Source organism: Macaca mulatta, chromosome 7 (genome assembly GCF_049350105.2).
Source record: "Macaca mulatta isolate MMU2019108-1 chromosome 7, T2T-MMU8v2.0, whole genome shotgun sequence".
Classification (NCBI taxonomy): domain Eukaryota; kingdom Metazoa; phylum Chordata; class Mammalia; order Primates; family Cercopithecidae; genus Macaca; species Macaca mulatta.
The window spans coordinates 141,133,442-141,152,412 of record NC_133412.1 but is presented as its reverse complement, the minus strand read 5'-3'; the positions used below and the strand labels follow the sequence as shown (position 1 = coordinate 141,152,412).

Here is an 18,971-nt window from a genome sequence, read left to right as displayed (position 1 = left end):
ACTTCATTTCATTCATTTGATCCTCAATCGCAGATACTCTTTCTTCCAGTTGATCGAGTCGGTTACTGAAGCTTGTGCATTTGTCACGTATTTCTCGTGTCATGGTTTTCATCTCTTTCATTTCCTTTATGACCTTCTCTGCATTAATTACTCTAGCCATCAATTCTTCCACTTTTTTTTTCAAGATTTTTAGTTTCTTTGCGCTGGGTACGTAATTCCTCCTTTAGCTCTGAGAAATTTGATGGACTGAAGCCTTCTTCTCTCATCTCGTCAAAGTCATTCTCCCTCCAGCTTTGATCCGTTGCTGGCGATGAGCTGCGCTCCTTTGCCGGGGGAGATGCGCTCTTATTTTTTGAATTTCCAGCTTTTCTGCCCTGCTTTTTCCCCATCTTTGTGGTTTTATCTGCCTCTGGTCTTTGATGATGGTGATGTACTGATGGGGTTTTGGTGTAGGTGTCCTTCCTGTTTGATAGTTTTCCTTCTAACAGTCAGGACCCTCAGCTGTAGGTCTGTTGGAGATTGCTTGAGGTCCACTCCAGACCCTGTTTGCCTGGGTATCAGCAGCAGAGGCTGCAGAAGATAGAATATTTCTGAACAGCGAGTGTACCTGTCTGATTCTTGCTTTGGAAGCTTCCTCTCAGGGGTGTACTCCACCCTGTGAGGTGTGGGGTGTCAGACTGCCCCTAGTGGGGGATGTCTCCCAGTTAGGCTACTCAGGGGTCAGGGACCCACTTGAGCAGGGAGTCTGTCCCTTCTCAGATCTCAACCTCCGTGTTGGGAGATCCACTGCTCTCTTCAAAGCTGTCAGACAGAGTCGTTTGCGTCTGCAGAGGTTTCGGCTGCGTTTGTTATTGCCCTGTCCCCAGAGGTGGAGTCTACAGAGACAGGCAGGTTTCCTTGAGCTGCTGTGAGCTCCACCCAGTTCGAGCTTCCCAGCAGCTTTGTTTACCTACTTAAGCCTCAGCAATGGTGGGCGCCCCTCCCCCAGCCTCGCTGCTGCCTTGCCGGTAGATCACAGACTGCTGTGCTAGCAATGAGGGAGGCTCCGTGGGTGTGGGACCCTCCCGGTCAGGTGTGGGATATGATCTCCTGGTGTGCCTGTTTGCTTAAAGCGCAGTATTGGGGTGGGAGTTACCCAATTTTCCAGGTGTTGTGTGTCTCAGTTCCCCTGGCTAGGAAAAGGGATTCCCTTCCCCCTTGCGCTTCCCAGGTGAGGCAATGCCTCGCCCTACTTCAGCTCTCGCTGGTCGGGCTGCAGCAGCTGACCAGCACCGATCGTCTGGCACTCCCCAGTGAGATGAACCCAGTACCTCAGTTGAAAATGCAGAAATCACTGGTCTTCTGTGTCGCTCGCGCTGGGAGTTGGAGACTGGAGCTGTTCCTATTCGGCCATCTTGCTCCACCCTCGAGAATGTCTTTGTTCTTAAGGGACACATACTAAACTATTTAGCTTAAAGAGTTGCAACCGCTGCAATTTACTAGCAAATGGTTCAGAACAAAGTATACATATAGCAATATGTATACATGTGTATTAGAAGACAAGGAGGAAATATGGCAAAATGTTAACAGTGGATAAAACCATATGAATGGCTTATGGGAGCTGACTGTACTATACTGGCAACTTTTCTGTACACTTAAAATTGTTCAAAATAATTTTTTTAACTCCATGAACATTTAAGCTTAAAAAAGACCTTGGAAATTATCTAGTCCAATCCTCGACCTAACTTTACAAATGTGGAAACAGACCTGACAATTAGATCGGTGGTTTCTTAACTTTTTGTTCTGTACCCCATCATAAAACATTTTGGGCATGCACTCCCTCAACATATGTATTTTAATTCGTTTACGCTTTCTATTTGGGTATCAATTTATTGTGTACATTATAAGATGTACACAAAAAGTAAAATGTATATAGGATGAGATAAAAATATTTGTAAATTTATAATTTTTCCTCTTGCATCAGAGTGGAGTACCATGGAGCATCCTTTCCTCCTAGCCTTACCTTGGTGATCACTGACAGCTCAACACAAAAGAGGCATTTATAACATGTATGAATAGAATGTCATGGAAGGTTTTATGCTGATGTGGTTTATGTGGTACCTGAAGCATTCTAGGGCTTAGAAGAGTAGGTAGAGATGAGAGAAAGTCAGACAGTCCAGATTGAACGCAGATGAACAAAAGGCAAATAAACAGAAAAATCATAGAAACTTTGGCAATTCACACTGAAAAGCAGTGACACAGAGGATTAAAGGATAGCTCAGTGATCAACTGTGAAAGGTCTTGAATATAAAAACCAACGAGGAATGACTTAAACCATAAGTAATGAGGAATCTTTGAAGGGTTAGGAGGGTTAAAATAAGAAAGTGTCTTGAAACCAAAAATGTTTATGATAATCAGTATGTGGCAGTGTTTTGCAGAATTAATTCAGAAAGATGGATTAAGTGATTACTAGATTACTCATCAGAAATTGACATAACTTCTAAGAACCAAACTAAATCTTTAATAAAAACCCAGCCCTAGCCGGGCGTGGTGGCTCACACCTGTAATCCCAGCACTTTGGGAGGCAAAGGCGGGCAGATCATGAGGTCAAGAGATTGAAACCAGCCTGGTCAAGATGGTGAAACCCCCGTCTCTACTAACAATACAAATATTAGCTGGGTGTGGTGGTGCGCACCTGTAGTCCCAGCTACTCGGGTGGCTGAGGCAGGAGAACCACTTGAACCCAGGAGGCAGAGGTTGCAGTGAGCCAAGATTACACCACTGCACTCCAGCCTGGCAACAGAGCAAGAAGCTGTCAAAAAAGAAAAAGAAAAAGAACCAGCCCTGTCTCCCTATCTGATTTTTCTACTTGCCTAAATTATATAACTATAGACCTGGGTGGTTTTACATCACCAAAGTAGTTTTCCATAAAGAGATATACCTAACAATTCTCAGCACAGGCCATTTATTTGCCATTGTTATTTCAAATCCAAACTGCCAGGTAGTCACAACTTTCTCCCAAAATATAAAAATATCAAATGGTTGATGTGCCTGTTGCTACAAATGAGGGAAAAAAAAAAAACAAAAAAACAAAAAACTAGACTATTACCTCTTCAGTTTAAGTATCTCTTAAACATACTTATATATAGTAAAAACCATCTCTAGTGTCTGCTATTTCCTAATTTGTTAATATTTTGCAGTGAGAAAATGCTAATAAATTTGTATAACTTTTGTACACTGTTACATGTTAATATAAAGCTGTCCAAATGGTATCTTCGTACCTCAGCATAAATTCATTATTTGCTTTTACTCAGACTGATATTGACATAAGAAGGCCTCCATAGGACTACATAGGCCTTCTTATGTCAATAGCAGCAAAACAGAAGCAGCAAAATATGGGGCCTTATCTTTTTTGTTCTTTTTCCTTTTTTTCCTTTTTATATAAAGAGACCAATGAGATTTGAACTTACTTACATAATAGATAAATTAAGTACAATACATTAAATATCAATAAAATTCTAACCCTCTAGTTGGCTGAGGGTTTTATTTTAACCATTATATCACTTGGTTCTGAGTCCTCAATTGTGATAAAATCCAAGAATTTCCTTTCCCAAATTATGATGTAAATGAGTCACTTAACCAATACAGTAGCAATAGTATTAGACAGTTTTTACAGATTAAGAGACAGGGCCTCTCTCCCTCTATCACCCAGGCTAGAGTGCAGTGATGTGGTAATAGCTCACTGCAACCTCAAATTTCTGGCCTCAAGCAATTCTCACCTGTGCCTCCAAAGTGCTGAGACTATAGGCTCATGCCACCATGCCTGGTTAATTTTTAAAATTTTTGTAGATATGGTATCTCACTATGTTGCCTGGGCTGGTCTCAAACTCCTGGGCTCAAGTGATCCTCCTTGCCTCAGCCTCCCAAAGAGCTGGGATTAAAAGCATAAGCCACCACACCTGGACCTCCACTCCCTGTTTAGTAATCATTTGGTTTAAAACAAACAAACAAAAAAAACAGAAGCAGAAGCAAAATATGGGACTTTATCAAGAAAGTGAAAGAAGGAAAATATTGACAAAGATCGAGATGGTCTATGATAGTTTTTTAAAAAACGAAGATTGCTGTTATTTTTTAAAAATGACTATTGTAGCTGATACAGAACCTCTATGCAATATGAAAGACTGAAGTATCGGATGGTCAAGGTGTAATAATTTCCTTTATGAAATGGTCTTCTCCTTTGATAAAATTTTAGTAACTCTATACAACCCAAGATGGAAGGTGACATATGGGACTCTTCAATAATGTATATGTTCATTGTTATATTTATGTTTATAAATACATAAATTATATTTACATTTATTATACTTATAATACGCTAGTGCATATGTTAAATAATACTGCTTTTGATGGTGAACTGCATGTTTAACACCTCTTTACAATTTTTCTTTTTTTAAATTGAGGTATAATTTTGTTAAGTTATAAAAAGCTGCACATATTTAAAGTGTACAATTGGGGCCAGGCATGGTGGCTCATGCCTGTAATACCAGCACTTTTTGGAAGCCAAGGCAGGCAGATCACCTGAGGTCAGGAGTTCAAGACCAGCCTGGCCAACATGGTGAAACCCCAACTCTACTGAAAATATAAAACTTAGCCAGGCACAGTGGTACATACCTGTAATCCCAGCTACTTGGGAGGCTGAGGCAGGAGAATTGCTGGAACCTGGGAAGCAGAGGCTGCAGTGAACCGAGACTGCGCCACTGCATTATAGCCTGGGTGACAGTGCGAGACTCCATCTCAAAAATAAATAAATAAATAAATAAATAAATAAATAAATAAATAAAGTGTACAATTAGATAACCTTTGAATTATGTATATATCTGCAAAACTATCATCACAGTTAAGATAGTAAAAACCTCTTTAACCTCCTAAAGTTTCCTTGTGCCTCTTTATAATTCCTTTCTCCTCCTCTGCTCCCCATCTCTAAGTAACTACTCATCTGCTATCAGTATGAATTCTTTTTCATTTTTCAGAATTATACAAGTGAAATCAAACAGCATGCAATCTTTTTTGACTGACTTATTCCTCTCACCCTGATTATTTTAAGTGCCATCCATGTTGTTACATGTACGAATAATTAATTCATTTTTATTGTAAATAGTATTCCATTATATGGATATACTATAGTTTGTTTATCCATTCACTTGTTGATGGACATGTGGGTGACTTCACTTTTGGCTATTATAAATAAGGCTGCTATGACATTTATGTACAAGCTTGGGTAAAAAGCTAGCTGAAATGGCTGAAGAATATGGTGGGTATATGGTTAACACTTTAAGAAGCTGCCAAACTATTTTTTAAAGTGGTTGTACCATTTTACATTCCCACCCACAGGGTATAAGAGCTAGCTCCTCCACATATTCACCAACATTTCATATGATCAGTCTTCTTAATTTTATTTTTTTCCTTTTATTTTTAGTTGACACATAATAACTGTACCTATTTATAGAATAAGAAGTAATATTTGGTGTGGTATTGCAGTATACTTTTCATTTTCCTAACAATTAATGACATTGAGCTTTTCATGTGCTTATGGTCTCAAACTTCTGGGCTCAGGCAACCCTCTCACCTCAACTTCCCAAAGTGCTGGGATCACAGGTGTAATCCACCATGCTAGGTCTGATGTCTATTTTTTGTTGTTGTTGGGTTGTTTGATTTTTTACTGTATTTTGAGAGTTCCTTATATATTTTGAATATAAGTCCTTTATCATAATATGTTTTGCAAATATCATCTCCACAAATCTGTGGCTTGCCTTCTCATTCTCTTTTCAAGAGCAGAAATTTTAAATTTTGATAATGTTCAACTTACCAGTTTGTTCTTTTATGGGTTGTGCTTTCAGAGGCATATAGAAGAAATATTTTCCTATCTCAAGATAATGAAGATTTTCTCCCTATGTGTTCCTTAAGGAGTTTCATAGTTTTAGGCTTTACATTTTAGTCTATTATCTGTTTTTAGTTAGTTTTTATATGGTATGTGATATAAATAATTTTTTCACATGAATATCCAATTTAGCACCACCTGTTAAAAAGTTTGGCCCTTCACCCATGAATTGCCTTTATACCTTTGTGAAAACTCAGTTGCCCATGTACGTATGAATCTGTTTCTGGACTCTCTGTTCTTTCCCACTGATCAGTTTCTCTATCTTTATGCCAATACCCTGCCTTGATTGTTCTAGCTTTGTAAGTCTTAAAATCAGGTAATTTTAGTCCTCTAACTTTTTCTTCTTTTTTTTTTTTTTTTTTTGTATTTTTTTTTTTCTTTTGAGACGGAGTTTCGTTCCTGTTGCCCAGAATGGAGGGCAATGGCACAATTTCGGTTCACTGCAACCTCCACCTCCAGGGTCCAAGAGATTCTCCTGCCTCAGCCTTCCCATAACTGGGATTATAGGCGCCCCGCCACCACACCCAGCCAATTTTTGTACTTTTAGTAGAGATGGGGTTTCGCCATGTTGGTAAGGCTGGTCTCAAACTCCTGACCTCAGGTGATCCACCTGCCTCGGCCTCCCAAAGTACTGGTATTACAGGCATTAGCCACCACGCCTGGCCACTTCTTCCTCTTTACAATATTTTTTTGGCATAAGATGCCATAGTAATAGAAACAAAATTAAGGAATTTTTATTTATAACTGCATAAACCCCAGACCTGTTTCTCTATTTCAAAGACAAAACCATTAATTATAAAAGCTAAGCAATAAATCTTTTAAAAACACAAAGTACAGACTTCAGTAGAATTTATTTTATCATCTCTACTATATATTAAGCATTGTGCAGGTACCATCACTTAGCTCTTTTGTTTGATAATTTATGTGACTTAAACAGCCACCATTTTAAACTTGCTAATATGTATTAACAGAGTACATATTTAACATCTATTATGTACTCAGAAGTATAAAAGACTCCAGTCAAAAGAAACAGAAGATAGTGTTTCTATCACACTGATATCTACTTGGGAAAAAAAGAACAGACTTAATACAATTTTTTAAAAAACTTTAATAAATCAACATGAAAATAATAACAGTAGAAGCTTGGTTCAAAAGTACTGTGGAAAAATGGGGCCAGATGGGATTACCACGAAGACTCCTTAAAGAAAATTATAAATCAGATTTAGGAGAAACATTGGTGAGATCAGTGTAAATGAGATCAGTTGACAGGAAAAGGCATAATGTTATTTAAGAAAGATTATCCTAGTAGCACCAAGTAGCACAGTGTTAAAAGGGAGACTGACTAATATTAGGAAAATCAGGGAGAAAACTACTGCTATAATCCACGCATTAGGGGTTGGGGGCCCATCACTCAGAGTAGTGGCTATTAAAATGTCTTGAGATACACAAAGAATCTGAAAGCAAAAGTATTTCTTCACTTAAAACGTTCAAATCTATTAGAAATCAGAGTTTAATACTATATTTTAACTGCGTTTAGATATTTTAAAACCATACGCACATTACAATTGTATTTTTAAAAATTTACTTTTGTGGGGCAAAAACAACTTTTCTACATTCATCTTGAACAGTAGTGAGGCCTGGGGGTTGCAGAGTTGTTTACAGTGAACTCTGAGGGACTCCCATTGCCAAATCTGCCCACACTGTAGCTTCATGTTTAGAAAATGGCTAGCCATACTCTCTTTTTTTCTCCTTCAGTAAAATTAGTAGACTAGCTTTTAGCATATGGAAGCATTTTCACATTGCAAGTTCTGGTGGTGGGGGGAAGGAACAATTTGCAAATGTCATCAAATGAAATGTGCACTTTCAAATGAGGCTGATTAGACAGTTTCATGTGGCAAAAGTTGTATTCAATAAGTCTTTTCCTTTTTTCAAGAAGGAAATGCTCAGCTTTGCATAAAATACAGGGTGATCAAAGAAGGTGTCTTAAAAACATCATTGTAGATTTTCAGAAAAGCACTTATATTTGAGTGTTAAAGACCGAAATTCAAATGGATTTCATTTCTATTTTAAACTCCTTTTAGAAATATTAAAGTAGTGGCAACAGGAACAAAGTAGAATAGGGCAGTGGCCACAGAAAGCAATAGTCTTTTAAGGGCTACCCTCAGACTTCTTCCTGACACTTTTTCATGTCTGCTTCTGCACCTCCTTCACACTGTCTCTCCTCCCACTTCTTTACTTCTTTTACGTTTAAACACACCATGGAAGGGAAATGGGATATGTATGGGAAGTGTGGGACGAGTAAAGAAGAAAACCAAAAGATGCAACAAAACTAACATCACCACATTGGCTTTAAGGAGCAGGACCTTACAGGTCATCTAGAGGAAAAAATGCAGAGGCTGGAGGGATTAACTGAGGTGATAGTCAATTGACACTCTTTATTTTCCCAAAGAAATATATTTATAAGTCATTACCTGTAAGGATAAAAGGTAAGAATCAAGAACTTTCGCCTTTTTCACTTTCTTAATTTCTCTAATTCAAATATTCCAGTACTAAAGACAGGAATCTTGTCTGAAACCCCTTCATGCATAAATAAAAAGAAAAAATCTTTTTTGTATAAACACCAGTAATTTAGCCACAGGAAAGCCAAAAATGTGCAAATAATAGCCCAAATCATAGAATGATATTATAAATCATCCTAAAACACAAACTGAATGAAATTTGACATTGCTATAAGGAAAAGTCAAATACTCCTCTTATTAAATTCTATGACCAAACATTCTACCTATGGCTTTAGGCGGAAAATAAGGAAGAGGAACAAAAAGGCACAGAAATAGAAAAAGCCATAAAAGAAGACACAAGGGAATGTTGGTAGAAACTAACAATGTAAATACAATGGTATCTTATCAAGATCACAGAACTAAATTTAAAGTGGCCGAAAGAACTGGAGCTTTATTTCCCATGGGCTCTCAGGCTTTGTTCTCCAGGGCTTGTACAAAGTATGCCAAGAATATTATGGAACACAATTAACCACAATGTTATTTTTAGGCAGTATGTGTACTTATATTTTGATTGATATCATTACCTGACTTTAACTTTTCTTGGTGAATAAGAAGAAGAAGCTAACACAAAATTTCAATTATTGCCCTTTCTTTGTGAATCAAATCCATAAAACTTCCAAGAGGGAGAAGATAAAAGTAAATTCCATATTCAACTTATCTTTGCCAAAGGGCTTGGCCAGGCTCATAGCTGAAGTAGGCTAGGGATCAGAGACCTTGAATTGCTTGCTACTTAATACCTGTTCTGCTCTAGGCAACACTGAAAGTTTTGCTTTGATAGTTCAAGGCTAAAAGCCAATTCTGATAGTTGGCCAAAGGGAACTTTTTAAAGTTAATCTCTTCATACAGCAATGTTTCTTCAGGAAAATAATAAAATGTAGTTCCAAACTGTCCTGCAGTCCCAGCTCATCCTCATGAATGTCTCTGGCAGTTAAAATTCACTCGAAAGGATTTTTTACAGCTGAATCAAGATTTCTAGTTTTTCAATCAACCAGCATACACTCACAGCACACTATAATAAAGATGCGAGAAGTAAAAGGATAAAAGGAATTTACTATCAGAAAACTGGACTTCTAGTTGGAAAGATATATTCATCCACTTAAACTAATTAAAAATAAAGAAAGGCACTGTTTGGTACTGAGTGTTAATGCAATGAGAATTCAAAGATTAAAAACTAGAGTTGAGCCAAGTGGAGTGGCTCACACCTGTAATTCCAGTACATTGGGAGGAACATGGGAGGATCGCTTGAGCCCAGGAGCTCAAGACCAGCCTGGACAACATAGGCAGATCACATCACTACAAAAATTTTTAAAAATTATCTGGGCAAGGTGGCATGCATCTGTGGTTCCAGCTACTCAGAAGGCTGAGGCAGGAGGATTGCTTGAGCCCAGGAGGTCCAGGCTGCAGTGAGCCATAATCACACCACTGCACTCCAGCCTGGGCAGCAGAGTGAGACCTTGTCTCAAAACACAAACAACCACCAAAAAAAAAAAAAAAAAAAACAAGCAAAAACAAAAACAACTGGAGTGGGCCAGAAAGTCCAAACTGGGTTTATGAAAGAGGTGGAAGGAACATAAAGAGATTTGAGTGGAGAACAAGAATCAGTAAGATTTGAAAAAGCAAGAAATATAAGCATTACAGATGACAGAATAAAGCATTAATAAAGGTAAGAAAGTAAAACTGAACATGGGATTAGGGATGGGGATAAGGTTTGGTCTGTTAAATCAAGTTTACCCTAAAGCTTCCTCCTTACATATTTTAAGTTCAGCCTAAAGGTTTCTCTATACAGTATGAACTATAAAAGGATGTGTAAACAGACTGTAACCTGCTCTTGTGACAATCACTGAGTCTTGGCCAAGGGGGCCAACTGTTCAAACTACGTTCAAATAAGGCAAATGCGGAGCTGTAACCAATCCAGCTGTTTCTGTACCTCTATTCTGTTTTCTGTACGTCGCTTTCCTTTTTCTGTCCATAAATCTTCCAGCATGTGGCTGCAATGGAGTTTCTCTGAGACTACTCTGGTTCAAGAAGCTGCCCAATTTACTCAATTAAACTCTGTTAAATTTAATTTGGTTAAGGATTGTCTTTTAACAGGTCTAAAGTGTAAACAACCAGTTTAAGTAAAATAGGTATATCTGTTAAGGTTTATGGTTGAATAAATATGATGAGGCAGGTTTATGGAAGGCTTTGAATGCCAAGGAGACCAACAGAAATTTGATTAGGTCAATGAGAGTCACAACTGGTTATTAATAAGGGAAGCAGCAACATAAATTTCTTTTGAAAGGGTGGTTTTACAAACAGTATGGGGGTAAGGATTGGAAGCCAGCAAAGAAGATGGTGGAGCCCTTTAGGTGCTAAGTGGTAAGAACCTCACCTTGAATAACAGCATTCATTTGTGCACCATTCAATAATATTTATTGGATGCCTGAATGTTCATCATTCACATGTGAATAAGACAGATATGATATTACTAGCCCACAGAAACCATTAGGTAATAAACGTTCATTGTTTAAAGCTGCTAAGTTTTAGGGTAATTTGTTATGGCAATTGATAACTAATACAGATGTGAAGCCAGCAAAGGAGATACCAAATCTCCAAAAGCAGGAGAGAAATCAAAAAAAGCACACTACCACTGAAGACCAAAAATAAAAAAGTTTCAAAAATAAATAGTAGATTGGTAGTCAGTATCAGATATAAAAGAGGAATATAGGATGAGGAACATTTTTAAAAATGTTATTAAAATTGATAAAGTTCACAACTAATTAAAAATTACAAGAGATATACAAGAAAATACAATCATAATTGATTACCAAATTGTTTTTTCCTTAAAAAGAGAATGAGTAGGGAAAAAGTGTACACAACTGATAAACACCTCAAATTTAAACAATTTATATTCCTAAGTCTATGGGTCAACCATTAACTGATTAAATATCTAGTGAAGTATAAGTCTCATGTACTATAGTAAGTTCAAACAAAAAATTCACTTCTGTTTTGATCTAATACCCTAACTTTAGGCCTATACCCTCCTTATAACAAAAGAAAAAGCTTTGAATTTATTCAAACCTTTATCATATCACCTACCATATGGTGCTATAAATTATTTACATGTTCCCCATTCTAACTACGGTATAAGTTCCTCCAAAGTAGGAACCTTTAGTTTATTCATCTTTGAAGTCTCAGTACATAGATCAATATCTAGTCCATAAAAGATATTCAGTTGCTAACTGAAAGTTACTGAATTTAGTAGGAAAACAATGGCTTTCTAAACATATTCATGTACCATCTATCATTTTTGAAGTATTAGGAGTTTTCTTTCATTTCTGTCTCTGCTGGATAGTATCTCTTCATTGTAATTCCCTAAAATTTAGCCTGATCCCATTTGTCTACCTTAGAACACCAGTCAAGGTCCTTCCGCAAGACTTTCATGAGTTTCAAGGTCTTCGTTTCTTCTGTATTTAATATTCAATCCTCACTTAGTTGTAACACCAACCTCTATTTCAATTATATTTAACCGAACAATCCTGAACTCATATTCTTTCATGTTTTTCTTCCCAGATCATCTCAAATTTTTACTTGGAATGTCAAAATATTTATTTGAATCTAAAATTCCATATTCCCTGTGTAGGCAAGTTGATAATTGCCTGAATAAAGTAATTAAGTGGCTATGTTTAGAAGAAACATAAGAAATTAACATTTAAAATAAACATTGGATGCTTGCTTTTTAAATGTCTATTTGTGAAACAACTAAATGTTCAATTTTTAAAATGGTGCTGATACACCAAATTAATCTAAAACTTTGCCACTTAAAATATAAATAGGCTACTACTGATCTTAAAGAGCTGTAATCAGGACAAATTCTTACATTGAAAATATTTGTGGGCATTTACTCAGAACAGCTGCCACCCAGGATGGCTAAAATAACACAAATTAGATGTAATTGAGTTAAGGACCACACCAGGTTTGTAATTCAATTTGTCCTATGTGGTTTGCATTTGGGTTTTCTTTTTCCCCTCCAGCAAACCACAGTTTGAAAACTTCATCAAATAGGAAGTACAAAGGAATAGGAATATATAATGCAAATGTTTATCATGAACAATTTACATAAAATCCACTTTAACAGTTTAAACGATGTTTTTGTGTGTGTGTTTTAAGTCTGATGGCAGCAAACACTTGTTGAAGTTTCCTTTGAGGGTCCTATTCACTAAAACTTCTTGCTGCCAACTTCTCATTTTATCACAATTTAGCCTAGCTGTAAAGTAAATTTTATTTTGTCCTAATTTCCTAACGTTGCACACTATCTATCTACAAGTCCAAAGCAGATTCCAGGTTGAATTCAAGCTCAGTTACAGACTTTAGTCCAAAATCCTTAGGGTTATTAATGAAAGTCAAAAGTAGAACCAGAATTTTTACTAGGGTGTACCTTTCAGCAGCCTTAGTTATGGCTGATTATAAGTTGCTGATAGATATGGCTAGTTACATTGTCATCACTGTGTTGATAATTTTGATTTCTACATGGCTAACCAGCATAGACCTGCCCCTAGAAGAATGTTTAGATAAGATGTCCTAAAACTAACCAATCCCTACCCTGGTTGGCATCTACTCATACAAGAGAACGATCACTGAGGGATGTTTAGGAAAAGAGTTCAGCTTAGAAATTCAGTGTTGCCTCTCACCATGCCCTTTCCATTAGATGTCATGGGTTTTAAGCAAAATTTGAGATAAAGAGTTTTCCAAATGAGTATTTTGTTCAAACAGCTCCCAATTCATGACATGATAATAGTTCCACATAAAACCAAAGGATCTGATATAATTAACAGGCTTCATTTCAGAAAATCTTGTTTGACAAGATTTCTCTGATAATTACAGGTTAAGCAGACCACAGCAATAGGACTGTATATCAACTTGATAACCAATCAAAAACAAACTTACTCTCTTTTGATATTGATTACATACAAAGTATTTGAATTCTTGCCAGTATTAAAAAGTCACTTTTCTCTGTGTAGATAATGTATGAAACTATTACTGAGACAAACTCTTGCCTCTGCATTTTTTACTCTGGCAGATATAGACATGAAAGGCACCTGGCCCTAATAATTCTTCCTTGTATAACACTCCAGGACACACCATAAGCCTGTCCCCTCTAAAGTTCAGGCCCTTCCCAGCTTTCCTAAGACTCTAAAACCACACCTAAGAAACTTAAACATCTTAGGTTGTTCAGATAGTAGCGCTGCCAATCATCCGATCATGTCAAATAAACACGGAAAATGGCTTTTTAGAAATCATATCTTATTTAACAATATTGGTGTCAAGGAGACAGAATTTTTTTCTAAATAAATAGAACTAGTTACTATCTGTCTTCTGCCTGCTATCTGACACCACCTGAGGTATACCATAAATCTTCCTAAAAGACAAGACGGAGAAGTACTACTGGTTAATTATAGGGGATCTCATGAATAAACCAGATGCTGAGTACAAGGGTTAGGATTATTGCCAGCCAGAACACGTACAAGCCACTCAAATGATCTTGTATGACAAATCCTTGTTTTTGTGCCCCCCCAAAAATGTGGTTAACATATGTGTTAAACGTAGAAAAATGCACTATTGTGGTAATGCTATCTTCTATCTTAAATTCATTCACAGTGAAAGCCATTTCTGTACTTTAAAGGTTTGCCTCCACTGAACTCAATAAATCTAAAAGTGTATAGCCATTATCATTTTACAGATGGAGAAATTAAGGCAAAGCAGAGTGATGTGACTCATCCAAGGGCAAATATTAAGATCGTGCTTACATAGTAGTTGGAGAATAAACCTCCAACTATTCCCCCTGAGGGAGGATGACCTAAGCAGTCATATAACACGCAACAGTCACAAAGAATAAAAAATGTCTAAGGGGAAGTCTGGAATACATCAAGAACTATGTATTCTTCAAGACTCAGCTCAAATTCTGTCTTTTATAGTTCATTCCCATCTTTCCATTTTCCAAATTTTCTAAAATACTATTAAACTGTCTTTATTTTAATAGTAATTTACTTCTAAGTACAAAGCTGCAATTCAGTTTACCTTTGCAGACAAGGAAAGAAAAAACAACAGATACAAGGCAAGTCAATGGTATCCTCTCTAATTTCTCTTCTTGGTTACTTGACTGATTTGAATTATAAAGTTTAAGAGGAATTTTAAAAGTAACCTTTTTTTAATCTGAAAAGCCATATTCCAAGACCAACTCTCAAATCTGCAGATAGAAAACATTCTACTAGTATAAGTAGTGTAACGAATTTAAATTTAGAACTAACCAAACACAAGTAATCTTTTTAAATTCATATGTAACTGTTGAATAAGGAAACAAACTTTTCCTTGCAATATCAATTCAAAATGCTTTGCTTCAGCTGAGGCTGGTCTGAAGCACTCCAGAGCAATTTACCTACTGAGGCATAAACATGAACAGTTCATTTCAGCACAGGTTATACTTAGAACAAGTTTCGTATGTGTTTATAAATACTTAGTGAAATACATAGTTTAAAAATTGAAATCTTCAATAGTTTTTACATCTTAACAGAATAGTCCACAGATGTAGAAAATATACAGCAAACACTGCTGAACTTGAGGCAATCAAGTGTTAGTTTTGTTCACCAGTTGGATGCTAAGCTTTGAAAGAATTATAACACTTGGGGTGACATCATTTTGAAAAGAAGTACACTGAGAAAACAGTAAATTTCCTTAAACTCTTTTCTCAAGTATATCCTTTGTCTAAATTGTTTTTCCTTTAAAGAGAAAAAATTACTGCTGTTCCGCATCAACAAAAAGAACAACAGTGATTTTTCACAAAGGGTAAGAATCTGTTACATGTTTTCCTAACAAACAGCAACCAATCACAAGAAGGTGAGAAGTGGAATTTAGAATGAGAATCTAACAGGCTTACATTATAGTGTTAGAATTCAAATAAAGTGGCAAATTTTACATATGACTTTCTATTCCAACATTTATCAAGATGACAGAACTCATAGAGAATATTTGAATAAACATAAAAATAAAAATATACCTTAGAAAAAAAAAACTAAAAGGTAGACCACTCACTTTTATAAAAGCAGATGACTAAAAACATTAGAGTTGGAAAGAACTAGATCCACGATGGACTGGCTCCTACAACTTACAAACCTTTGCTTTCATGTAAGTTTTTAGCACTGTTCTACCTAACATATAACACTTTTTGCTGGCCTAAAAGAAATAATAAACAGAAATTCCAAATGACCTAAGCTGGGTAGTTCTCTCATTTTGAAAAACTGTCTTAAATCATGAAATAACCACTCTACTGCTACAATTAATTTGTGTAGAATCTTTACTGAGCAGCACAAAATAACTGACAGTGGTTATCTTTATTATTTCACAAAACATCCCTGGGTAAGTTAAGAGTCAGAAATAATCTACTACATGCTAAAGACGGGAAAATTTAAGAGCAAAGCATGACCTGCAATCACAAAGTGAGACAGTGATGGGCTGGGACTCATTCCCTGATTCCTGACTCCCAACCTTTTGTTCCTGGTATATGATGGTACCTCTTAAATATCTGAACATTCAAAAGCAGACAGTAAGTGCAAACTTCTTACCAATATTTTATCCAAAGGTCCCATTCACTTTGATTCAGTCCTACGTTTCTTAGTTTTATATAGTAAAAGAAAAAAAATTCAAATACTAGTGGTCTAATTGATTAGTCTATAGTTTGGTGGTAATATTTGGCAGTTATCAAGTCCTTTTTGAGGCTTACTTTGAACATTAAGTGATCATTATAAATATGCTTCAAGGAAAAGTGACAAATAGCATAAGTTTTATCTATTTAAATATTATTTAGTTATTTATATTCTTAATTAAGTATAACCTAAATCAAGCACAGAAAACTTCTTAATCAGAATGTATCCTCTGGAAATAAATTATTAATAACCTAATAGAATCCTAGAGCTGTAAAAGCCCTCAAAGATCACCAAATGCCCTCATTTTATATATTTCAAATTTTCTTCTTGAATTAATTTGGAAATTTAAATTAAATGCTAAACAGAAGCAATGGAGGGAGGACTTAGGCATACAGAACAGGGAAAACCAGAGGTATATATAAAAAAAGAGTCCTGGTTATATTTAATTCCCATCAATGTCAGTAATTGGGTAGAAGTGGGTTAAGGAGAAAGAAAGGAGAGAGAGTGTTAATGCTAGTGAAGTCCTTTGAACTGGGTCCAACAAGTGTTTCTAAGATAGTCTAATTTTTAAGGATAACACTCCTCCCGAAACCAACAATTGCAACATTTTTTGCATTTAATCAGAACCAGTACTTGCTTACTGATATGGTTTGGTTCTGTGTCTCCACCCAGATCTCATCTTGAATTGTACTCCCATAATTCCTACATGCTGTGGGAGGGAACCAGTGGGAGATGGTTTGAATCATGGGGGCATTTTCCCCCATACTGTTCTTGCGATAGTGAATAAGTCTCACGAGATCTGACGGTTTTATTAGGGGTTTTCGCTTTTGCATTCTCTCATTTTTTCCTCTTGCCACCACCATGTAAGAAGTGCCTTTCATCTCCCACCATGATTCTGAGGCCTCCCGAGTCAAATGGAACTGTAGGTCCAATTAAACCTCTTTTTCTTACCAGTCTCAGGTATGTCTTTATCAGCTGCATGAAAACAGACTAATACAGTAAATTGTTACCAGTGGAGTGGGGCGTTGCTGTAAAGATACCTGAAAACATGGAAGCAACTTTGGAAGTCGGTATCAGGCAGAGGTTGGAACAGTTTGAAGGGCTCAGAAGAAGACAAGAAAATTTGGGAAAATTTGGAACCTCCTGGAGACTTGTTGAATAGCTTTGACAAAAATGCTGATAGTGATATAAACAATAAAGTCCAGGATGAGGTGGTCTCAGATGGAGATGAGGAACTTGTTGGAACTGGAGCAAAGGTAACTCTTGTTATGTTTTAGCAGAGACTGGCAGCATTTTGTCCCTGCCCTTGAGATTTGTGGAACTCTGAACTTGAGAGAGATGGTTTAGGATATCTGGTAGAAGAAATTTCTAAGCAACAAAGCATGCAAAAAGTGACTTGGGTGCTGTTAAAAGCATTCCATTTTTAAAAAGAAACAGAGCATAAAACTTCAGAAAATTTGCAGCCTGACGATGCAGTAGAAAAGAAAACCCCATTTTTTGAGGAGAAGTTCAAGCTGGCTGCAGAAATTTGCACAAGAAGGAGCTGAATGCTAATCCCCAAGACAATGGGAAAAATGTCTCCAGAGCATGTCATAGGTCTTCATGGCAGCCCCTCCCATCACAAACCCAGAAGCCTAGGAGGAAAAAATGGTTTCATGGCTGGGCCCAGAGCTATGTGCAGCCTAGGGACTTGGTGCCCTGCATCTCAGCTGCTCCAGCCTTTGCTAAAAGGGGTCAAGGTACAGCTCAGCCCATGGTTTCAGAGGGTACAAGCTCCAAACCTTGGCAGCTTCTATGTGGTGTTGAGCCTGCAAGTGCACAGAAGTCAAGAATTGAGGTTTGGGAACCTCCACCTAGATTTCAGAAGAAGTATGGAAACACCTGGATGCCCAGGCAAAAGTTTGCTGCAGGGGCAGGGCCCTCATGGAGAATCTCTGCTAGGGCAGTGTGGAAGGGAAATGTGGGTTTGGAGCTCCCACACAGAGTACCTACTGGGGCACTGCCTAGTGGAGCTGTGAGAAGAGGGTCACTCTCCTCCAGACCCTAGAATGGTAGATCCACCGACAGCTTGCATCTTGCGCCTGGAAAAGCCACAGACACTCAACACCAGCCTGTGAAAGCAGCCAGGAGTGGGGCTATACCCTGCAAAGCCACAGGGGCAGAGCTGCCCAAGACTGCGGGAACCTACCTCTTGCATCAGTGTGACTTGGATGTGGGACACTGAGTCAAAAGAGATCATTTTGGCGCTTTAGAATTTGCCCTACTGGATTCTGTACTTGCATGGGCCCTGTAGCCCCTTTGTTTTGGCCAATTTCTCCCATCTGGAATGGCTGCATTTACCCAAAGCCAGTACCCTTATTGTATCTAGGAAGTAACTAGCTCGCTTTTGATTTTGCAGTCTCACAGACAAAAGGGACTTGCCTTGTCTCAGATGGCACTTTGAACTGTGGACATTTGAGTTAATGCTGAAATTAGTTAAGACTTTGGGGGACTGTAAGGAAGGTATGATTGGTTTTGAAATGTGAGGACATGAGATTTGAGGGGGCCAGAGGCTGAATGATAAGGTTTGGCTCTGTGTCCCCACCCAAATCTCATCTTGAATTGTACTCCCACAATTCCCATGTGTTGTGGGAGGGACCTGGTGGAAGACAGTTTGACTCATGGGGCCAGTATTCCCCATACTGTTTTCGTGATAGTGAATAAGTCTCACAAGGTCTGATGGTTTTATCAGGGGTTTCCACTTTTGTGTCCTCCTCATTTTACCTCTTGCTGGCACCATGGAAGAAGTGGCTTTTGCCTCCCACAATGATTCTGAGG

At 37.4% G+C, this 18,971-nt stretch overlaps 1 protein-coding gene across 21 annotated transcripts in view; it reads right to left on the bottom strand.

Annotated features, from left to right (window-relative positions):
- Positions 1-18,971, bottom strand: part of RAD51B (RAD51 paralog B) — an 851,179-nt gene that overhangs the window by 696,381 nt on the left and 135,827 nt on the right. The window contains exon 9 of one of the 21 annotated variants that reach the window (XM_077941285.1): positions 4,419-4,772. The exons of the other annotated variants lie outside the window; for them this stretch is intronic. Coding sequence (XP_077797411.1) covers positions 4,572-4,772 — 201 coding nt within the window. The 3' untranslated portion in view covers positions 4,419-4,571. Of the gene's footprint in view, positions 1-4,418; positions 4,773-18,971 lie in introns of those variants that run through there. 21 annotated transcript variants of the gene reach the window in all.